Here is a 23144-nt window from a genome sequence, read left to right on the forward strand (position 1 = left end):
TGTGGCTCTGGGGCCTTCTCTTGACCCCGCCCCCACAGGAGTCCCAGACTCTGTTCTTGGCTTCTGCTCTAATTGCTCCACACACACTCACTGACTGATTTCATCCATTCTGAGGCATTCCCTGGTGGACCAGTGGTTTGGACTCTGCACTTTGACTGCCAAGGGTGCAGGTTCATCCCCTGGTTGGGGAACTAAGATCCTACAAGCCCTGTGGCATAGCCAGAAAGTAAGTTTCATCCACTCATTCCTCACTCCCTATAGAAAGGGCTGAGGATTCCTGCCTTTACAAGTCATTGTGAGAATTTATTAAGATAGGATGCCACCTGACTGAGGGGTAGGGGAAAGAGGACACTCGGTAAGGGTTTAGTCTTCCTCCCCAGGTCCCCACTCCTTCAAAACATCATCCCCCTTGAGGACACAGTACCGTCTCCCTCTGTGGCCACCTATGAGAGTTCTCGGTTCGAGTCATGCCATCCTGCTGAGGCCTCTGACCCCTCTTTTGAGCCACTGTCCTTCACTCTTCCTTTCTCCATCTGATGCTTTCAAGCTTCCCTTTCATAGTGTCTGTTCAGAGAGTCAGATGGTCTCAAATGAGCCCCACATCCTCTCTGGTTCCCTGCTGCCCTCAGGACAAAGCTCATGCACTCATCCCATGGGCTGGCTTTGTAAGGCCCCGTACCAGCTGTCTTGACCTGCATGTCTATATTTTTCTTTACCTGGTGCAGCTCACCTTCCTCCTTCTGAGTCTCTCCAGACTTACAGTGTCTGGGTCCCCCACTCCCCCGGTTCATTCTTGGCTTTGACCCCATCTTGACTGGAAGAGGAGGGAGTCAGATGAGCATACTCCAGCTCCCACTCAGACTGCATGCATGTGCTCGAGTGCACAGGGCAGCCCGAGACCCCAGGCTGACGATCAAACCCTGACGACAGCTGGGGATCCAAGAGGAGCTCCTTTTTTTCAGGAACCAGTTCTGGGTGGGCCTATGTTAGGATGGGTAGGAAAAAACACACAATTGTCCACCTACCTTGGGGGTGCCTGGAGCCATGGCATCCTTCAGAAGGGAGTTCTTGCTGCCAAGAAAGAAGAGGACAGGGTGACCATTCCACTTGCTGCCCAGGGCATGCAAGAGAACAGCAAGAAGACCCCAGGGGGAGAAGACAGCCAGCGTTGCCCGGCTCGGCTCAGCCTCCATCGGGGGTTAGGGGCCAGAGTTGGCTCCCGGGCGGGGGGGACAGACACGAGGCGTGGCAGGCTGTCTTGTGGATCTGAGGGAAGGGGCTTCACCTGACCCATGCTGTCAGCCCTGAGGATTGTGCCTGTCCTGCCCCTCCCCTCCATCCCCTGTCCCCAGCCTGCACTCAGCTCCTATGGGAGGGGGGTGATGGAACTGCCATGGCTCTTGTCACTTCTCCCTCCAACATGCTGCAAACTGCGTTAGGCCAGGAATGATCTCCTCCTGATTCAATTTGTCAGCCCCAGGCCCTCCGGCATCGGGCGCGGCGGGCGGGTGGGAGCTGGGCCCTGAAATATGGTGGGTGGCTCGGAGCAGGCGGGGGCCGGGGTGGGGGAGGTGATGGATGGGCTGTGGGGGAGGCGAGGACTGTGTTTAATAACAAAATTGGTATGCAAGGCCACATCCCAGCGCTAAGCATGAGTGATCCAGAGCCACAAAGTATTACAAATCCCCGCTAAACAGATGCTGACAATGGAACAAGACGTATCAAATCAGATCCACTTCAGAAACATTAATATCCCTGTTCCTGTCCCTCCCGCCCTGCTGCCCCCTCTATGCTCACCACATCTGTGCTCACACATTCACGCACGTGCTAGCACATGCACACAAACACACGCACACACAGGCGCCGGCTGGAACACGGCAGGAGGCAGAAACAGCGCATTCCCATAGGGTTCCCATGCACATACAAGCAGTACAGGTAGAGCACACCCGAGAGATCCATACAGCACAGAAGACACAGCCAGGGCAGACACCCGGGCGCACGCAGGCCGTGTGGACACGGAACACCCACGGGGACAGGCATGACACACCTAATATGTGAGCAAAGGCATAGGCAGAGCTGGATAAAGTAGAGGTTCTCCATCCAGGGCCATTTGCCGCCCAGAGGACAACTGGCAACACTTGGAGACATTTTTGATCATCATAGCTGGGAGCGGGCAGTTTTCTCCTGGCATGTAGTGGGTACAGGGGATTAACCATCCTAGAGGGTACTGGATAGCCCCTCACAACAAAAAACTACCCAGCCCAAATGTTAATAGTGCTGAGGTTGAGAAACCCTGGTGTAAAGGCAGATATGCACATGTCCATTGTCTCTATAATTCTGTCAACGTGTGGTCACACCGAGGTTCAGGCATGCACACAGAGGCGCAGGCAGAGTCATGTTCCCAGGGCCGTGTCCTTAAAGACATTCACAACTGTCACCCAGGCCCGGATGAAGAGCTGCTCACATGCCCACCTTCACACAAGCATGCACAGGTACAGACACCCACGTGTGCTGCCACACGCCCAACACTCAGGCAGCCACAAATGCAGCCGTACGTGGACACACCCACAGAAGCAGACACGTACGTCATAGTGAAGGGGCCGGTAGCTTGGCAGCAGGCTGAGACTAAGATCTGAGTGTAAAAATAGCTCGTGGTGGGGGTAGGGGGGGCTGTGGGTTTGATTTCCGGTCAGGGAACTAAGATCCTGCATGGCACATGATGTGGCCAAAATATTAAAAAAAAAACAACAAAAACCAGCTGTCTGCCTGTCTGATCACACAGTGGGGGCATCACAGACAGGAAGAGACCACCAAACTGGGTTCCGTTCAGTGGCATTTTGTTCATAAGTGGTCCCCATGTTCCTGCTCCTGATCCGGGCACAAGGGATACAGAGAGGAAACTGAGCTGCCATTGAGGAACAACTAGATGTGAGTCTGTTACTTTTATCTTTCCTTCATTCCGCTAACAAATGCTGTTGTCGCCCTGCTACCAGCCCCATTCCTGGACCTACAGCGAAAGAAATGAGGCATCTACTATATGACACTGTTCCCACCAGGCCCCTGGACTGAGGTCTGAGTGTTTTCTGAGCAGAATCAGGGTGAAATGGAAGAGGCAAGACTGAACAATTGTTGTGCACCCACCACATGTGACAGGCATGGGCTAGGAGCTTCAAGCGTGTCATCTCTTTGATCTTCACAAAAACTTTAGAGTTGACTGGTGGGCTGGGTGACACCTCACTGCTCACACAGCCCAGGCAGGGTCTGGGATTTGCGTTCCTATCTGAGAGTCCAGAGTGCTGCTTTTCTGTTGGCCCCACTGCCTCCTAAAGACACTCAGGATGGAGGGCTGAGCTCTGAGTTCTTTTACTCTCTCCACTTTGGGGAGGGCCCTGCTGACTCTGAGCTTTCGTTTACTCTGCCGGTGAACAGACATGAAGACATTCAGGGCCAGGATGTCCAGCCTCTCCCTTGGCCAGTCCTCTGGATCTTTTCCTGCAATCCTCTTCATCTTCCCTCCAGTTGGACTGGTCAGACTCCTTCCCTCTCCCAGAGCAAGCACCCCCCTCCCCCCGCCCTCCCTACCTTTCCTCCAACAACCTGATTACCTCCAAGTGTGCTTGCTTCCCCCAGAGAGAGGAGTCTGGTGAGGGGCCCACCTTGGAGAGGAGAACTCTGAGCCCCGAGCCGCTGGCAGCCAGGCTCCCGCCCAGCCCATCCACTCGGCTCTGCCTTCGTCCCTCCCAGTTTCCACAGCCCGCCCCCAACGATTTCCTCCCTTCTCAGTCACTCGCTGCCTAGTGATCCATGGGTTTTAAATTATAACTGGGACCCAGGAAACGCGTTCCTAAGTACAATATTCATGGGCTGGGCTGACACTTTTAATTAAGGTGATTTACACTGAATTATCCTTGGAAATAAAGAAATGGTGTGCTGCCCGGGAATAAACCATCATCACCAGCCGCCTTTGTAAGTTACACTTCGTTTTAATCTATTTGGGGAATTGTTTATCTAGTTCATTACCCAACCAAACACCGAGGCCGGCCTTAAATAAGGCTTAAGTGGGGGTGGGGGCACTGCCATCTCCACACCCCGCCTCTCCTCTAGAGTCACCCAGCCTTCCTCTGGCTCCTTCCAGGCCCTTTAAAACACTGACTAAACCAGAGCTCAGAGTGGCTGAGGAAGCCTCCAGAAAAAGGTCTCTGAGCTCAGGGCCCTCTAAGCCAAGCCTCAGTTTCAGTTCTGTGGATCTCTGAAAGAGTCCAAGGTTCTTTCCTATTTCTGGGTAGAAACTCCTGTCTGAGGGCCACAGAGAAGTTTGGGGACCACTGTCCAACCTGCCCATCAATCTCCAGCTCCCATCTATGTTCCTGCCAGTCTGTCTGACTGTCCACGTCCACACTATCACCATCCCAGAGAAAGCTCAGGGCACCCAGAGCTCTGTCTACTGTCTCCTCCTTCCCTCAGATACCTGCTTCTCTACTATTGACACCGTCCTGCCAGTCTGTCTGTCTGTCCACGTCCACACTATCACCATCCCAGAGAAAGCTCAGGGCACCCAGAGCTCTGTCTACAGTCTCCTCCTTCCCTCAGATACCTGCATCTCTACTATTGACACCGTTCCTGTGAGTCAAGTCAGAAAGCGAAGTCAGTAAGTGCCCCACAAGTAATCAGCTAAGTTCTCTTGCTTAGTCCCCCACCAGTCTCTCACCATTCTTTCTTCTCTGTTCCCACTGCCACTGCCATTGTCCTAGGTGAGCCTCATCATCTGTCCCCTGGACCCTGCCTAACTTCCTCACTTGCTTCCTTGCTTCTACCCCCAAATTCTGCTCCATGCCACCTCCAGAGCGATTCTCCTACAGCTCAGCTCTCTGATTAAGCTTCTCCAGCTCACAGATATTCTAATTCCCCAACTCGAAGGTGACCCTCCGGCACTGAAGGCTCTCCACTATCTGTCCCCAATCTAACTTTGCTGTTCTTGGTCCAGCTAGCTGAATCCTGGGGTCAGCTGGAATGCCTGTGCAGGACTGAAAGGGGTAAAGAGAGGATGAGGTGAGGGAGTGTGTGGGGGCATTGCCTCTGATCTCGAATGTACAAGTGTTTTGAGAAGTGTGAGTGCTTTGCCAGCAGAAGTTCTGACTCTTCTTCCTGGGTCTATCTGCCTGTGTGCCTGTGGGGGTGAGCATCCATGGGAAGTGGTTCTTTGAGGGGGTAGGTGTGAGCACATGTATCTGTGTTGGAATGAGGGAGGGTGTGTGACTGTATGTTGTCTACATACATTTGTGTTGGTGTCTGTGAAAACCAGCCAGCCCTAGTTTGGGACATTCAGTCATGTCTGACTCTCTGTGACCCCATGAACTATACAGACCATGGAATTCTCCAGGCCAGAATACTGGACTGGGTAGCTGTTCCCTTCTCCAGGGGATCTTCCCAACCCAGGGATCGAACCCATGTCTCCAGCACTGCAGGCGGACTCTTTACCAGCTGAGCCACCAGGGAAGCCCAACCAGTGTGAGCCCTTAGGTGTGTCTAAAAATAGCAGCGTGCTATGTGGGGGGCATGCTCTGTGCTGTTGGACAGAAGGGGGCAGAGAGCGCAAACCAGGCCCACCCAGAGGAACGCCTCTGGGACTGACCCTGTGGGAGGGCGATGGAAGGAAGAGCACCCTGGCAGCAGCATCCACAGACTCAGGAGCTGGCCAGGCTGAGGGAAGGGGGTGGGGGTGGGGGCAAAGGGAGGGTGAGAGGGGGAAGGGACAGCTGGAGAGGAGAGGAGAGGAAAGAAAGGACAGAAGCCAAGAAGAGGACAGAGGGGCGGACTAGAGAGCTGGGGAGGCCACAGTGGCTGGGGACGCCCTCACCTGGGTTCTGCCCAGAACACTCTGAGCGATGCACGCACAGGCTCTGCCCTCCTGCAGGACTCGGTTTCCCTGTCTGTGAAATAACCTGGTCAAAGGCCCCTGTCAGGTCGGAACTGAGGTGGGGAAGAGGAGGGAGGGGGTCTCCGAGCCCTCCCAACCTCCTCTCCTCCCCTCCGGTCTCCCGGAGAGCGGGCAGGGGCGGGGCAAGGGCAGCCAAGGCTGGGGGCCCTCCCCGCCCACCCGGGCGCCACGGCCCTCAGCCCGGAGGGAGCTGACACGCTCCTTGGGAATTTATCACGCACCCAATTACAATGTTAATTGGCAAGTTCCTGAAATCAATTAATTCGCAAATTTTTTCCAATTAAAAATCCAGATAAATCACGAGGGCGGCGGCGGGGAGGTCCAGCCTGCAGTCCGGTGGGCGCAGCGGCCGCAGGGAGGGGGGGCGTATAGGCGAGGGGAGGGGGCGGCGGGCGCGGCTGCCCTTGAACGCCTTTGCCGGCCGGTCGGACTGTCAGCGCGCCGGGCGCGGCGGGGCCGAGACAGATAAAACCATCGACCCGTCGCCGCCAGCGCTTCGGCTTTATCGATCCGACGGGAATTTCACTTGCTGTGCAGATCCCGCTGTCCGGCTGTCAGACACCGGGTTGAGGAGGGGGGAAACGTACCAGGAGTTAGGGGGTGCTGGGCTGGGCCTGGGCACGAGGGGCACAGAAGTGGGGGACGCGTGAGCTAACGGTGAGGGCTGGGGCACCCGTGAAGGCTGGGGGGCGGGGAGCGGAGAAATGGACCGGAGCCAAAGATGTGAAAGTAGGGGACCCTCTGAGAGGCTGTGGGGCAGGAGGGATTGCCGGAGGGTCACGGGAGCGGGTGGAACACTTATGTGGGCACAAGTGGATGCCCTGGGTAGTGCGTGGATGGGGCCACAGGGGCTAGGCTGTGGTGTGGCCCCCAGTGAGGAGGCAGAAAGAGCTCGGGCCCCCACTCTCCAGACCCTTGCGCGGGGCGGGGCGGGTGTCCCTTCATCTCTGCCTCTGTTCTCAATTTCTGTTGGGAAGTCCTCCACCCAGAAGCACTCCTGCATAGCCAAGGTGTGGAACTCAACTGCAGAAGGATGTTGCTTCCCCTCTCTGTTCTAGGCTAGTCCTGGGTGTGTGTGTTGTTGAGGGGAAGGGGAGTGGTTAAAAGTGTGGGCTCTCGAGTCAGATTGCTTGGTTTTGACCCCTTTTCTTTACCACTTTACAGGCTGTGCAACCTTAGAGAAGTCACTTAACCCCTCTGTATCTCAGTTTCCTCGTCTGTAAAATGGAGTTAATAATTATTACCCCGCCCCGCAGTGGTAGCCCTTCCCAGGTTGTGCAGTAAAGAATCTGCCTGCTCCATGCAGAAGACTCAAGAGAGGCAGGTTCGATCCCTGGGTTGGGAAGATCCCCTGGAGTAGGAAATGGCAATCTGCTCCAGTATTCCTGCCTGGGAAAATTCCATGGACAGAAGAGCCTGGTGGGCTACAGTCCATGGGGTCACAAAAAGTCAGACAGGACTGAAGGAATTTAGTGCGCGCGCACACACGCGCACACACACACCAGTGGTTGTTGTGAAGACTGAATAAATTAGTATAAAGTTCTTGGCACACAGCATTCAACAAGACTATTATTATCATCATTAGTACAGTCTTCTGTGGTAGTTTTCAGTATTCCCACAAATTCTTTGGTACTCTCCCCTTCAAGGCTTCCCTGGTAGCTCAGCTGGTAAAGAATCTGCTAGCAACGAGGGAGATCTGGGTTCTATCCCTGGGTTGGGAAGATCCCCTGGAGAAGGGAATGCTACCCACTCCAGTGTTCTGGCCTGGAGAATCCCATGGACTGTATAGTCTGTGGGGTCTCAAAGAGTCGGACACGACTGAGCAGCTTTCACCTTACTTCCCTTCAAGAGGTAGAACTTACAGTGTTTAATTCTCCTCTGTGGAGTGTGGGCTGGACTTGCTGACCTGCTTCTAGTGAGTAGAATAAAATATATTAGAAGCCATAGTGTATGACTTCCCAGACTAGATCATAAAAGGCATTGTGGCTTCCTCTCTAGCCTCTCTCTTGGATCACTTCCTCTGTGGGAAGTCAACCGCCATGTCTCAGGGAAACTGTAGCAACCCTATGGAGAGACCTGCACGTCGAGGAACTGAGGCCTCCTGCCAACAGCTGTGTGAGCGAATATCCTGGGAAGGGGTCCTGCAGCTCCAGTGGAACCTTCAGACGACTGCAGCCTTGGCTGACATCCTGGCTGCAGTCTCCTGAGAGCCTGAGCCAAAAGCCACAACCCCTCACAACTACCCAACTAAGCTGTGTCTGAATTGATGACCCCCAGAAACTGTGAAATATTAAGTTTTGCTGTTTTTAAGCCATGACGTTTGGGGAGAATTTGTAACACAGCAATAGATAAGTAGTGTTTTGGCCTTCAATTCAGCCCAGGCCTCAGCTCCCTCAGGAGGCCTTCTCTGCTCTGTGCTGGGTTCAGTACCGTCTTGTTTCTCCCATAGCTCCTGTCTATCCCACAGAGCGGTCTCCGTCCCTCAAGGTTGCTAATGCCTGGCTCTCCTTACTCCTATTATGAGCTCCTGAGGGTGGGACCATTTCTTTCTTTCTTTCTTTTAAATTGAAGTATAGTTGATTTGCAATGTTGTGCCCATACACACTGTACACAATATAGTCTGATGCACAGCACAGTGACTCAGTTATATACACACACACACACACATTCTTTTTTAATATTCTTTTCCATTGTGATTTACTCCAGGAGATTGAATATAGTTCCCTGTGCTACACAGTAGGACCTTGTTGTTCAGCCATTCTAAATGTAATCGTTTGCATCTGCCAACCCCAAATCCCAGGTCCGTCCCTTTCCCTCCCTCCCCCTTGGCAACCACACACCTGCTCTCTCTGTCTGTGAGTCTGTGTCTGTTTTGTGGATAAGTTCATTTGTTCCATATTTTAGATTCCACATATAAGGGACATCATATGGTATTTGTCTTTCTCTTTCTAACTTCACTTAGTATGATAATCTCTGGGAGCCTCTGTATTGCTGCAAATGGCATTATTTTGTTCCTTTTTATGACTCAGCAGCATTCCATTGTGTATATGCACCGCCTCTTCTTTATCTATTCATCTCTCGCTGGACGTTTAGGTTGCTTCCATGGTTTGCCTATTGTGAATAGCGGTGCCATGAACCTAGGGGTGCATGTACCTTTTTGAATTATAGTTTTGTCTGGGTATATGCCCAAGAGTGGCATTGCTGGATCATATGGTAATCCTATTTTTAGTTTTCTGAGGAATTTCCATACTGTTCTCCATAGTGGCTACACCAACTTACATGGGACGATTTCTGGTTCACCTCTGGGCCCCTGCACCCTGCATGGGGGATTAGGTGAGAAGGTAGAGGAAGGAGGATCAGTCAAGTCTGCTGACTGGAACTGATCCAGGTTTTTGGACTGGGAATCGTGGGGCAGGCTATTCCCAGTGGCTGACTATTTCCCAGAGTGGCTAGAGCCCACATGCTCTTCTGTAAGAGGAGCTTGCCCCTTCTCCATCAAAAGGTGGGGTACATGTTCCCGTCCCTAAAATCTGGGTAGGTTAATACTGCCAAGAGAGTATAGCAGAAGTGAGGTTAAGTGATTTCTGAGGTTAGGTTAATAAAAGGGGATCCAGCTTCGATCTCATTGGCTGGAACATTTTGCTTTCACGCTTTCAGCTGCTACACTGTGAGCTATCCTGCTCACAGGCCACAAGGAGCAGCCATGTGTAGGTGCTTTGGTTACAGCCCCAGCTGAGGTCCCTGCTGACAGCCAACATCAACCACCAGACATGTGAATGAAGGAGCCAGGTGATCCCAGCTCCCAGCCAACAAGCCTTCCCAGCTGGGGCCCCAGACAGGGTGAAACAGACACAAGCCACCCCCTCTGTGTTCTGTCTGAATTCCTGACCCCCACAGAGTCCATGAGCATCATGAAATGGTTGCTTTAAACCCCTAAGCTTTGGGGTAATTTGTTTCTCTGCTCCTTTTGACAACCTTGGCTCTTCTGGGAGGAGGCTCCACCCAGTCCTTCAGGCAGGGACAAAGATGATGGGGTGGAGCAAGGGAGACACGCCTGAGCACGTTCTCAAGGTTGTCACCTTTCACACCTTGAGATTCATAGGGGAGGTGGATGGCAACCCCAGGCTGCACTTCTCAGGAAGCTGCCAGTCCCAGTCCCTGCTTCCATCACCCTGCTCTGAGGCTCCTCCCCTTTCTTGTGCTTTTTTGAGACTTAAAGCTCACTCTCCTCATATCTCTGGAAACAGAGTAAGAAGAGAAAGGCAGCACCATTCAGCCAGAGGAGCTGAGGATTGAAAGCCAGGTGGAGAATGGCAGCAGGGTCTTGCCGCCTGTGAGAGGCTGGGACCTGGTGGCCAGAACCCTGAGTGGAGGCCTCTGGCAGGTGGCTTACCTGGCGGGCAGCTGGGCCAGCTGCTCTAGTTCTTGCTCCATATGCTCCTGTAGCTCGCTGGGCCTCAGCAGGACCTGACAGATGGGGCAAATAGGGGCCTGGCTGTCAAACAGTGCTGCTGCCTTTTTCTTACCTGGTGAGGGAAGAAGAAGAGACAGACATATAAGCTGGGCTATACGTGGAGAGAAACGCCACGTCCCAATCCTCCACCCCAAGCCTCTGCTGCCTCCTAGGGCTTCTTGGCCTGGAGGAAGGGTGAGCCTGAGGGTCTCAGAGCCCATGAACATTATTCCGCTTTGCAGCTCCAGAGGCTGTGGCCGTGCACAGCACCTCCTCAGCCAGCTGCCCTTCTCGGAAATCTATCAGGACGCAATCAATGCTCTGTGCAATCAAACCTTGATCACTTCATTTCACACGTTAGTGAAGCAGGTCTTGGTTTAATCACAGCGTCACCCGGAATATCCAGGGCCTCCTCTGTCACTCCTTTCCTTGCTGCTTTCACACTTTCCAAAGCAGGAGAAGGAAGAAAAGAGGGAGAAAAGGGATCGTTCCTGCAGTCATTCAACAAACATTGTCTGATGTCTGTGCTGAGCCAGGCCTAGTGCACAGCAGTGGGGACACAGAATATAACCAGATCTAGTCCCTGCCCTGAGGTACTCACAGTCGAGTGGGAAAGACTGAAAAGGACCAGGGTGACTGCCAGGGTAGCATTCTCTCCCAGCCCCTCTCTTTTCCCCATGCTCCTTTCCATGGCCTCTCCTCTTCTCTCTCTGCCTGTGGGACCATATTGTGTATTCTTATTGGCTCTGACTCCCACCTGTGCCCTGCCGACATCCGTTTCTCTGCCCCAGATCCCTCCCATGTTCTCCAGACCCCGATAGCCAAACACTTAATGGACATCAATGCCTGAATGTCCTACAAGAATCTCAAACTCAACCATCTAGAATTGAGTACTTGGACTTCATTGATGGTCCAGTGGTTAAGAATCCACCTGCCAAGGCAGGGGACACAGGTTTGATCCCTGGTCTGGAAAGATCCCATATGCTGGCGAGCAACCAAGCCTGTGCACCACAACTACTGAGCCCATGTGCCCTAGAGCCCAGGTGAGCAACAAGAGAAGCCACCACGATGCGAAGCCTGTGCACAACTAGAGTAGCCCCTGCTCGCCGCAAGAGAAAGTCCATGTGCGACAGCAAAGACCCAGTGCTCTTCTCAGTGAAAGACACCTGCGTTCACTTGGTCACTCAAGCCAGCAACCTTCACTTTGCCCTCGGCCCCTTCCTTGCTTTACTCCCCCTCCCACATTCATTTAACCACCAAGTCCTGTCCGTTCTGCTTCAGTATTCCTGGAATCTACATTCTCCCAGTTCAGGTCTCACTCCTCACTTGGATAACCTCACTGGCTGCTGTGAGTCTAACAGATTCTGAGCTCTTCCCTTCCAAAATGCCCTTCAAATTGTGTGCCCCCAATACACAAGCACACATGGGTCTAGCACTGGCTATGCTGACTTGGGGGGCCCCTGGGAGCCTAAACTCTGTCCCTGATGGTAACCAGAGCTCACTGTGTAGGAAGGGGCCTGAAGTTTGCCTAGTGCACTTCTCGGGATTCCTAAACTCCCACCCTTGCCACTCTGCCCAGCCAGTGCTCCCCTAGCCTTTGCTTATAGGCATAGGGTTGAGGAGCTCTATTCATCCAGAAACATCCCTGACTATCCATGTAAACTCTGATTGTAGGAAGGAAGGCTTCTTTAGCTTAAGGTCAGATCTTTCTCCCTGCTTCTTCTTTCTTCTGATGCTTGGAGAGGGTCAAAATCAGCTTTTAGAGAGATAAAGTCCACGCCAGTGATGACTAAGATGGTTGACTGGGTAGGGTTGCCAGATTAAATACAAAATGCCCAGCTGAATTTCACATAAACAATATTATTTTTAGTGTAAGTTTTCCATGGCAAAAGGGGGAAACTTAGACTAAAAATAACATTAATTGTTTATGAGAAATTCAACTGGGCATCTTGTAGCTTCCCTGATAGCTTGTTGGTAAGAATCCACCTGCAATGCAGGAGACCCCAGTTTGATTCCTGGGTTGGGATGCTGGAAAAGGGATAAGCTACCCACTCCAGTATTCTTGGGCTTCCCTTGTGGTTTAGCTGGTAAAGAATCCACCTGCAATGCAGGAGGCCTGGGTTTGATCCCTGGGTTAGGAAGATCCCCTGGAGAAGGGAAAGGCTACCCAGTCCAGTATTCTGGCCTGGAGAATTCAGGACTTTATAGTCCATGGGGTCACAAAGAGTTGGACACGACTGAGCGACTTTCACTTTAGTATGTCTCAACTATTGGCACAGGATATACTTATGTTAAAAGTTATTCATTGTTTTTCTAGAATTCAAATTTACCTGAATGTCTTATATTTTTATTTGCTAGGTCTAGCAACCCTATGTCTGAGGGAGTTCCCTATTCAGGCTGAACACAAGAACCTATCTCCCTTTGACACAAGATTATAGCTCTCCTGGATGCCCAGACTAGATCAACTGAGAGTTCAGAGGAGGGAGTGATTCATCCCAGATATGTGTTTGGAGGAGTGGAAAAAGAGAAGGCTTCACCAAAGAAACAAAATTTAACATGTGCCTAAGAAGAATTCCAGGCAGAGAATGGGAGCAAAGGGATGAATGAATGAATGAGTTGTGAGCTTCTTGTGGGCAGGACCATTCTTGCTGCTGCTAAGTCGCCTCAGTCATGTCCGACTCTGTGCGACCCCATAGACGGCAGCCCACCAGGCTCCCCCATCCCTGGGATTCTCCAGGCAAGAACACTGGAGTGGGTTTCCATATCCTTCTCCAATGCATGAAAGTGAAAAGTGAAAGTGAAGTTGCTCAGTCGTGTCCCACTCTTCGCGACCCCATGGACTACAGCCCACCAGGCTCCTCCGTCCATGGGATTTTCCAGGCAAGAGTACTGGAGTGGGGTGCCATTGCCTTCTCCAGGACCATTCTTAGTCACCTTTTAATCTATAGACAATTGAAAAAAGACTTGGCATAGATTAGATTCTCAGTGATGAAACAAAATAGTGGAGAAGATGAAGGGAAGGAGGAGAGGTAGAAATGAAGAGCTGCTTGTCCCAGAAGCCAGATGACCTTTGCAGAACTGGGATGTCTGCTCTGGAGGCTTTGTGTGTGGCAGGGTCGGGTAGGGGTGGCTCTAGTCAGTGTGGCTAGGTCTCTAGGGGGGAAGGGGTCTGCTGATCATATGCCCTGGTAGCTGTGCCCCAGATATTCAGGGAACAGCTAAAAGGCAGCTCTGAGTAAAAGAGGCAGATGTGGCCCTGGTCTAGGAGTGGGGAGGTGAGGATTCTAGACTCATTCTATTCAGCCAGAGAATCTCAGAGGTGACTGAGACCCTAGAAATTCTGCAAGCCATTATCTTTATTTTACAGATGGGGAAACTGAGGCTCAGAACTGGGCAGGGACCCCTGTACTTGGCTCATGATCTCATTGCTTCATTTATTTATTCATTCATCAAATATTTATCAAACAATTATTCTATGTCATGTATTATTCTAGGAGAAATGGGCTCAGAGATAAAGAAAACACAGTCTTGGCCTCAAGAAGATCACAAACCAGTGAGAAAACTGGAAAAGAAAGTCAGTGACTCCAGTCTGTGCAGCCTTAGTCAGGGCTGAGGGAGGCAGGAATGGGTGCTTGTGGTGGTGGTGATGGGCGGGAGCAGGAAGGGGCCAGAGGAGGGTGGTAACGCTTGCTGGCAGGCATGGAGGGTGACTAAGGGACAATTGACAAGGCTGTTGAAATCAAGCATTGAGGTAGGGGCTGGGACAGAAGGGGGAAATGGTGAGAGACAAGAATAGAGAAAGGTTAGGATCTAGGGCATGAGATCAGAGCTGAGGTAGAGATATCAGGGTTTCAGCCCCCTCTGCCTGGGGTACCAGGTATGGTTCTTAGGGCTGCCAGAGCCCCAGTTCCTCCCTCTGCACCTGGAAGCAGGCATCAGCATTCCCATATACCTGTGCTCAGTTCATCTGCTTTCCTGCCACAGGGATCTTCTACTTTTCCGAGCTTGGCCTCAGTTTCCCTGTTGGGACAATGGGTCCTCTTCCTGGCTCCCAACTTCAGGAAGAGCAGTCACAGGGATCAGCGTAGGCACCCTGCAGCCTCCAGCCTGCATCACATCCCCGTGTTCTCAGGGGGTGCCAGCATGGAAGGTGCCAGCATGGCCATGGGCCCCCTGCTTTCCCTCCCCCACTGTGTTCCCTATAATTTTATATTGAGACCTGTGGTCATGACGTGGGTTTTACTGCACTAACGACATGGCCTGCCCAGGTTTAATGACAAAATCCATACTCTGGCCCTGGGCCTGCTCCTCGTTTGCATAATTCCCAGAATACAGCTCCCTGAAGCTTTTGACCTGGGCCATTACAGTGGCCATAAAACGGGCCATAAAACCGCTGGGGATGGCCCAGAGGAGGAGGCTGTGGGCCTTTGGGGGTGGGAAGGCACTCTTCAACCCCCTACTCTTCCGAGGCATCCTCGGGCTCTCCTTCCACAATTCCCAGAATCTGGGAAGTCCGTCTCAGACTGGAGAGGCCTCCAGAAATCCTTAGTCCAACTGCCCGTCTGATGCAGGAATGCCTTCTCCAACACTGCTGCCAGCATCGCAGGTAGGCAGACCAGCCCAGCAGGGGCAGGCTGTCAGAAAGCATCTTCTCCTTGAGCATTCTTCACTCCAGCTGGTGCCCCCCTACCCCTGAGCCCACCAAAGCTCTCTGCCACAGGTGGGTCCAGGTCAGACGCGCTAGGTTGAATCCCATTCCCTCTTCAGGAAGCCTAGCTCCCCAGGGAGGTCAGGAGCCAGGCTGAGCAGCATCGTGGGGAGACGTGGGCAGCATGAGGGGCTGGGGACAGGGACTGGGATGGGCTGTCAGTGCTAAAGATGATGAATGGGGGAGGTGAGGCGGGAGGCCGGGTGTTATCGGCAGTGGATGGCGGTGCGGGCGCTCGCCGCTTCTGCTAATCCCCGGGCGCTGCCTCAGCCCTTGCACTGATAACGAGGAAATGGGACTGACAACAATTTTTAGCTGAGAGATTCTTCACCAAAATGCCAGGCGGCCGGAGGTCTGACAGCGCCTGATTGAGTGTGTGAGTGTGTCGAGGGGGAGGCGCGCGGCCCCCTCCCCTCCCATGCAAAGATGGATCGCTCATTCCGCCTCCCGTCCACATTCATTACGGCACCTACCTCCCTACACCCCATCGCCGCCACCGCCGCCGCCGCCGCCGCAGCCTCCGCCGCCGCAGCCTCCGCCGTGCCTGCCACCTCCACTTCTCCGCCTGCCACAGGTATCCCCCCAGTAAGAGGAGAAAGGGCGGCAGAGGGGCCTGGGCCTACCCACAGTCTCACACAAGGCACCGCAGGCTCAGGAAGCAGAAAGTCAGGGCTAAGACAGGCCCTGCCTGGAGGCGCCCTAGGGATGGGACCTCCAGAGGGTCCCTTCCCATTTCTGGGGTACCTCCCCACCAGAAAACAGCCAGGCTCCACCAGAAAGTGACTGCCTGCGGTTGTGAGTAGGGACAGGCCTGCTGAGGAGCAGCCCGCCAGACGAGTAGTTTTTCCCTGGCCTGGGCCAGGCCGCTGCCAGTCCAGGCCTCAAGCCTTGGATCAAGGCCTCAGGTACCTGGGGTCCCAGATCAGCCCTCTGCTGCCCCCCTCTGTTGGGAACTGCGGGCCACTGGGAGCAGGCAGCTCAGGGGCTGGGCTGCTACTTCTCTGCCATCTTTCCCATCATCCATGGTGAGGCCTGGTGCAGGTCTCATTCAAAGAGAAAGCCCACCCTTCTTCGATCACTAACCCGCTTCCGGCCCTGCAACTCCCTACCCTGCAATTGCCTCTCCAGCTTGGCCCGTTTGGTTTTGTCCCAGTTCTGTTGCCTGTGGGTTCCATTCTTCCCTCTCTGCTTGTTTAAAGAGCAAACCCCAACCTCCTCATCTTTTCTCCACAGACCACAAAACGCAGAGTTTGACTGCCTGGTGTCTGATTTAAGAATGGGGAGGGTTAAAATGAGGGGGAGGCTAACTCTAATGATATATGGCAATAGAGGCTGAAACTTTCAGGAGTACCTATGTGGGGCTTCCCCGGTAGTCCAGTGGTTAGGAATGTGCCTTCCAATGCAGGGCACGTGGGTTCGATCCCTGGTGGGGGAACTAAGATCCCACATACCTTGGTGCAATGAAGCCCGCCAGCCACAACTACAGAACCCACACGCTGCGAAGGATCGGTGTGTACCACAACTAAGACACGACACAGCCAAATAAATAAATAATAAAAAGAGTACGTGTGTGTATACACGTGTGTTTGTATATACACACATGTGTGACCTGCCCTTCCCCTCTTGCAGTCCCAGTAGAAGAGCTTCCACTCCACTTCCCAAAGACCAAGAGTCTTTGAGCAGGATTGCCTCTTACTAGCTGTGAGACCTTGGGCAAATCACTTAACACTTCTGAGTTTGAGATTCTTCTTGAAACAAGGATAATAATAACTTACTCAGCACCTTCATGAGGTTCTAGTTAAATCAGGGCTGTGTGCAAGAGATGAGTCACCATTATCTCTAGTAAGAAGCTGGCACAGTTTTGCTGTTTGTGTCTGTATCTACCCCATCCTGACACCAGATTGGCCTTGCTCTGTATTCAGCCTTCTTCCCTGCTATGATCAAGATTGTATACCACTCAGTAGGCACCTTGGGCCTTTCAGCTTCCATGGAGCTACTTCTTCATAGCCATCCATACCCACATTCTATTTACTTGTTTGTTTGTCAATATAACCATTCATCCATTTATCCATTATCTGCCACTAATAATAATAACTGTTTATGGAAGGTTACTATATGTTCGGAGAAGGCAGTGGCATCCCACTCCAGTACTCTTGCCTGGAAAATCCCATGGATGGAGGAGCCTGGTAGGCTGCAGTCCATGGGGTCGCTAAGAGTCGGACACGACTGAGCGACTTCCCTTTCACTTTTCACTTTCATGCATTGGAGAAGGAAATGGCAACCCATTCCAGTGTTCTTGCCTGGAGAATCCCAGGGATGGGGGAGCCTGGTGGGCTGCCGTCTATGGGGTCGCACAGAGTCGGACACGACTGAAGTGACTTAGCAGCAGCAGTACTATATGTTAGGCTACAGGTTAATGCTGCATATATTTTATTTCATTTAATCTTCACAACAGTCTTGTGAGGTAGGTATAATCTATTTGTATCATATTGATGAGGAAAATGGAGCTCAGAACAATGAAATGACAGAGCTGGAAGGGTCAGAGCAAAGATTTAAATCTAGATCTGTCTGACTCCAAAGCCAGTGCTCTTAACCACTGCACAATACCTGGCTACCTACATACCTAGCCTATCACCTAGGTAATGATTCAATAATCATTGACAAATGTCAACGAGTACCAAGATGCGTCTGCTACAGTATGGATGCCATGCAATAATGAACACACACTCTCTGCCCTCAGGGAGGTTAGTCACTAATTGTGGATAGAGACATTCAACAAATATCCCCAGCATGGTCTTAGAACAAGGGAAGAACATGGAACTATGGGAGTAGACTATCTTTCCTGGGAGGTAAAAGAAGTGATTTATAAGCAAAGCCTTGAAGGATGAGTGGGAACCAGTTCAAGCAATGATAGTGGAGGAGTAGTGTTCTATAGTACATAGAAAACAGCATGTTTGAAGGTACAGAGATGAAGCCTAAGTGAAGAACTGAAAAGGGTTCAATGTGGCTGGAGCAGAGAGCGAGGGGCAGAGGACTGAGAGCTGATGATAGAGAGGCCAGATCCCAGAGCACTTTCCACTATATTAAGGATTTTGGCTTATTATTATTTTTTTAACATACAGTGAGAAGTCATTGAAGAGTTTTAAGTAGGGGAGTGACATCTCAGACTTTCATCTTAAAAAGATCATTCTAACTGCAAATCAGAGAAAGTTCTAAGGGGATAAGAGCAAGTGCAGGAAGATCATCTAGGGGGTTATCTCACTAACTGAGGTGAGACATGATGGTGACCTGCTCTAGCGAGATGATATGGATGACAATGAGATGACCAGAAGCAGGTGGACTGGACATGGGGGTTCAAGGACAGAGAGGCATCAAGGGTGGCTCCAAGCTGTCTGACTTGAACAGCTGCTAGGTGGTAGACCATTCACTGACTTGTAGAACAGGAGGAAGGGCAGTAGGCTTGATAAGGAAGAAAATGATGAGCTCTATTTTAGATGAACTTAGTTTGAGGAATGGTTAAGACATACTCCGTGAAAATGCTCAGTAGGCACTGTATGTGAGCTAGAGCTAGAAGGATAGAACTGGAAATACTGACATGTAGATAAGGACTGAAATTCACCAGCACTGCATCCTCTGTGCCTTGAACAATGTCTTGCACATGGTAAATACTCAACAAGTTTTAAGAGTAGGTGAGATCACCTAGGGCGAGAGGGCACAGTAAGAAGAGGCTGAGGAATTCCAACAGGTGGAGGAAGTTTTAGTCACTGAAGACTAAAAACAGCCAAGAGGAGGATGAAAACAAGGTGATGTCATCAAAGGCAAGAAGGGAAGTGTGAGTGGGGAGCATGGTCCATAGGGTCGCATGCTGCTGAGAGGTTAAGAACACAAGGCATGCAAAGTGTCCCTTCCACCTATCAAGTCCACAGTACAACCATCTACCCCACCTCATCCAGCCAAGCCACTCTCCCCTCTCACTCATCTGCCTCCTCCTCCTCTTCTCTCCAGAAAACCGTGATTGGTGCCTCTGTGAGTGTGGGACAGGAAGAGTTAACCTGCTGACAGACGGCATTTTTTACCTTCAGTCAATATGAACAAGGCCCCAAGACTATGATTCCAAACATCTGGATTTCATCAATATGTGATCTGTCATCGTATATTGGCATTCCCCAGTCCCCGCGCCAGAGCAATGCGGCTGGTTTTATTAATACGTCAAATACATTATCCGTGTAATACACTTGTCTGGCTGGGGCCTCCCGCTGGGGCGGGGCGGCGGATTTGAATGTATGATGAATCAGTTTGCATTACATGTTCGTAAGTCATCATTTGTCAGGATTAATAGGCATCCCTGGTCGAGGGGGTGGGGGTGGGGCGGGCAGAGGAGAGACATATATTTAGCTATGGCCCATCCTTATCTGCCAGTGCCCAGGGATGGCCCTGAAAACAGCTCTGCACCCTCCTGCCCAGACCCCAGGGCAGTGGCTGGTAGTCTGGTGATATTTTTTAGCAGTTCCAGAGTCACTTGGAAGCAAAGAGGCCTATTTGTCTCTGCTTTGGGCTTGCCATGCAACCAAAAAGGGTATGGCAGGGACCATTTGCATGGACTGGCTAACTCTTGCTCATCCTTTAAGACTCTGAATTCTTTCTTCCAGGGAGCCTTTCCTGACTCCTCCAGACTGCACTAGGTGCCTCCTCTGTGTTCCCCCAGTTTCCTGTGCTACCTCTGGTCACAGTGTTACAGTTGCCTATCATGTGTCTGTCATTCTCTTTAGACTGTAAATTTCTTGTGGGCAGGGAATAACTTGTTTATTGCTATAGTCCCAGAAGATCCCCTGGAGAAGGGAATGGCAACCCACTTCAGTATTCTTGCTTGGAGAATCCCATGGACAGAGGAACCTGGAGGGCTACAAAGAGTTGGACACGACTGAGTGACTAACACTTTCGACTTTCAGTATCTTGCAGAGGGTGTAACCCAAAGTAAGATGATATTAGTAGTGTAAGTAGAAACAAATACATATTCCTTGAATGAATGAATAAATGATTGTTGACCTTGCTAAACCCCCAGAAGATGCGGATGTTAGCTGGGAGATGTTGTGGAGGTTTTATCTGGTTCCTTGCCTCTACCTTGCCCCTGGTCTGATCATCTATCTACTGTACATGATCTTCTTCACTTGCTCCTCTTCCTGCCATAGGGAAGACTCCCTCACAGCACCAGGTTGCTTACAGGTGACATATAAACTCAGGATCCACAGGGTTGACATGTTCATGCCCACATGCCCTTGCCATCTTCCCTTCCCTCTACTCTGCTGGAAGAAAACCAGATTGGTATTGCCCACTCCATATGGCCTCCTGCCAGCTCTGCTGTTGCTGCTGCTGCTAAGTCACTTCAGTCGTGTCTGATTCTGTGCGTCTGATTCATAGACGACAGCCCACCAGGCTCCCCCGTCCCTGGGATTCTCCAGGCAAGAACACTGGAGTGGGTTGCCATTTCCTTCTCCAATGCATGAAAGTGAAAAGTGAAAGTGAAGTTGCTCAGTCGTGTCCGACCCTCAGCAACCCCATGGACTGCAGCCTTCCAGGCTCCTCCGTCCATGGGATTGTCCAGGCAAGAGTACTGGAGTGGGGTGCCCTTGCCTTCTCCGCCTGCCAGCTCTAGGTTCTTGTAAAACTGGAGCCTCGCTGATGCCCTGACCCCTATTGTGATGGATGCTATTTACTGTCTATAGCAATGGAAGGGGCATGGCTCTTGGGGGGCCAGTAGCCAACATCTGCAAGACAGCCAGGTGGAGGTCAGCCTGCGGGTAGTTGAGGCTCACACTTGGGCTGGAGCCGGAGCCAAGGACTGTGGGCCAAGGCACAGTCAAGCTCACTGAGTCTTGGGGATGGACTCTAAACCCTTGACCCCATGAGCCTTTGCTCTAGCCAAGTGCACCAGCCAGCCTGTTTAGAGGCTGTCGGGGCTTCAAGGGTCACAGCTATTTCATACCACTGAACTTGGCTGCCCCAGACACAACTGCAGCCTCTCTCCTCTTAGCTAACTTCCCCTCCTCCCTTAGCTAATCACTTCCAGAAAGCGCCCTGTGCTGGGCCAGGCCTGTGGTGGGTGGGGCAGGTGGGCCTCCCAGAGTTCCCTGGGATTAGGCTTTATTATAAACTGCAGAAAAGGGCCCAGTTCAGGAAAACATCCACACATGGACATGCACAAATATCCTCTAAAATGTCTGGACACACACATGTGCACGTGAGCACTGGTACACCCAGGTGCTCAGACAAGTGTGGGTATTTGTTCCCATCTAGATAAAGGCATGCGAGCACAGGCATATATGCAAGTGTAGACTGAGTCCACCTGGACACTCCCTGGCATGTCCACACACTTCACTTCCCTCCAGCATCTTCCTTGCCATGGAGCCAAAATGTTAGGACTGGACTATGTAAAGCAAAGTAAATCCAAGTGTGCTTTACCCCCTGCTGGCTCTGACTATGGGCTTATAAAAATGAAGTGGGAACCTCCGCAGCTGTGGGCAGTAAATCCTGAACCGCCAAGGAGGCCAGTGTTACCTGCTTTCTCAGCTCACGGGGGGAAGTTGGGGCACTGATTACAAGTGCCTGCAGGGTGGGACGGGCAGCAGGCCAGCTGCTTGGCCTCAGGCACTGCCTGCTAGCCCAGTCCTGGCCAGCTGTCTCCTACAGACCTGAGGGGTGCAACCACCCAGAGCCCTGGTGGGGGCAGGGTGGAGGTGTGCAAGGGCCAAGAGAGGAAGGGAAGTAGAGGAGAAGGGCTGGGGTGGGCAGAGTGAGCAAGACAGCCACGTGCTGCTAAGGCTGAGGGGAGCCCTCGCATCTGGAGATCAATTAGCATCAATTACTGACTTCATTTAATTGTCGTCCAAGATGAATTTGTCATTTTTAGCTGGAAATTAATGGGAGACCTTCACCTCTCCCTGGCAGCAGCCGCAGAGCCAACAGCGGTCACCTCAGCCTCCTAGGAGCCCTGAATCCTGCTTGGGGTTGGGGCCAGGCGCGGGCAAACAGCAGCAGGGCTTCTGCTCCCTGGGCAAGCTCTGGCCTGCCCCCCCAGCCCAGTCAGCCTGGCCCACTGCAGCCCAGGGCCATGGTGGGGGCCGCCGGGCCTGCGGAGCAGTCCTTTGCAGCCTCTGTCTTCGGCCAGAAATTAATTTGCTGGGCTGAGCATGTTTACCTTTTCCCAGCAAAGGCGAGACAGTAAACAGCGGACCGGCGGCTGAAATTGAATTGATAACTGCATCAACGTGCCAGATAACGCCTAAAATAATACGCCGATAAGGAAATTCGATTTGATTTGCTGCTGCGCATCAGATTGGCCCCATCTGTAGCTGCCTGTAATCATTTTCAATTGCGTTGGGAAACCTTATTTGTCCTTAAATATTTCTGTCATTTTTCATTGCTGGCGACAGATCCTTGGGCAGGTGGCAGGGGTGCGCTGCCTCTGTGGGCGCGGGGCGGCGGCCCGAGGAGGAGGGGTGGCGCGGACTTGCGCGGAAGGAGGCAGGGAGCGGGCAGCCGGGCGGTGACAGCTGTTCCTCCAATCAATCACACTGTCGACAGGGAGGGACGACTGGCTGGCAGAAATTGAGTTTGCCTCACAGGGGACGATTGAGCAAATTAATAGCCCATTAGCCAAGCAGTGACCTGAGAAATGAAGGTGCAGGGGTTCTTGCTCACTCAGGCCGGCTGGGGTGGGGCAGGGCAGGAGGAGGGTTTGGGGAGGAGAGAACTGGGGAGGAGGTGTGGGAAGAGGAGGGAGGGATGCGAGGATGGGATGGGGAGAACAGATGGGCAGGACATGGACTGTGGAGTGGATGGTGCCAGAGGGCGATGTGAAGTCAGTGAGATGGGCGAGGGATGCAGAGGGGCCTAGGAGAGATGCTGGGAAGGGAGGGGGCAGAGCGGGCTCTTGACCATGTTCCTACCGTGCCCTCTGGGACTGAGTACCTTGGCAGTAAACTCCTCTGCATCCTTGCTCCCTAGATGCCTCCTTTACTTCCTCTCTTCACTTTCCTGGAAACATC

General features: G+C 52.2%; 1 protein-coding gene across 5 annotated transcripts in view; it reads right to left on the reverse strand.

Moving 5' to 3' along the window:
* The window catches only part of RNF220 (ring finger protein 220), a 279041-nt gene that overhangs the window by 26798 nt on the left and 229099 nt on the right, over positions 1 to 23144 (reverse strand). For 4 of the 5 annotated variants that reach the window (XM_027537468.1, XM_027537466.1, XM_027537467.1 and 1 more), the window contains exons 3-4: positions 10332 to 10464; positions 1026 to 1071 (exon numbers count right to left, since the gene is read on the reverse strand). In XM_027537468.1, coding sequence (XP_027393269.1) covers positions 1026 to 1071; positions 10332 to 10464 — 179 coding nt within the window. Of the gene's footprint in view, positions 1 to 1025; positions 1072 to 3605; positions 3731 to 10331; positions 10465 to 23144 lie in introns of those variants that run through there. The other variant, XM_027537469.1, reaches the window with a different exon arrangement.

This window comes from Bos indicus x Bos taurus, chromosome 3 (genome assembly GCF_003369695.1).
Source record: "Bos indicus x Bos taurus breed Angus x Brahman F1 hybrid chromosome 3, Bos_hybrid_MaternalHap_v2.0, whole genome shotgun sequence".
Taxonomy (NCBI): Eukaryota; Metazoa; Chordata; class Mammalia; order Artiodactyla; family Bovidae; genus Bos; species Bos indicus x Bos taurus.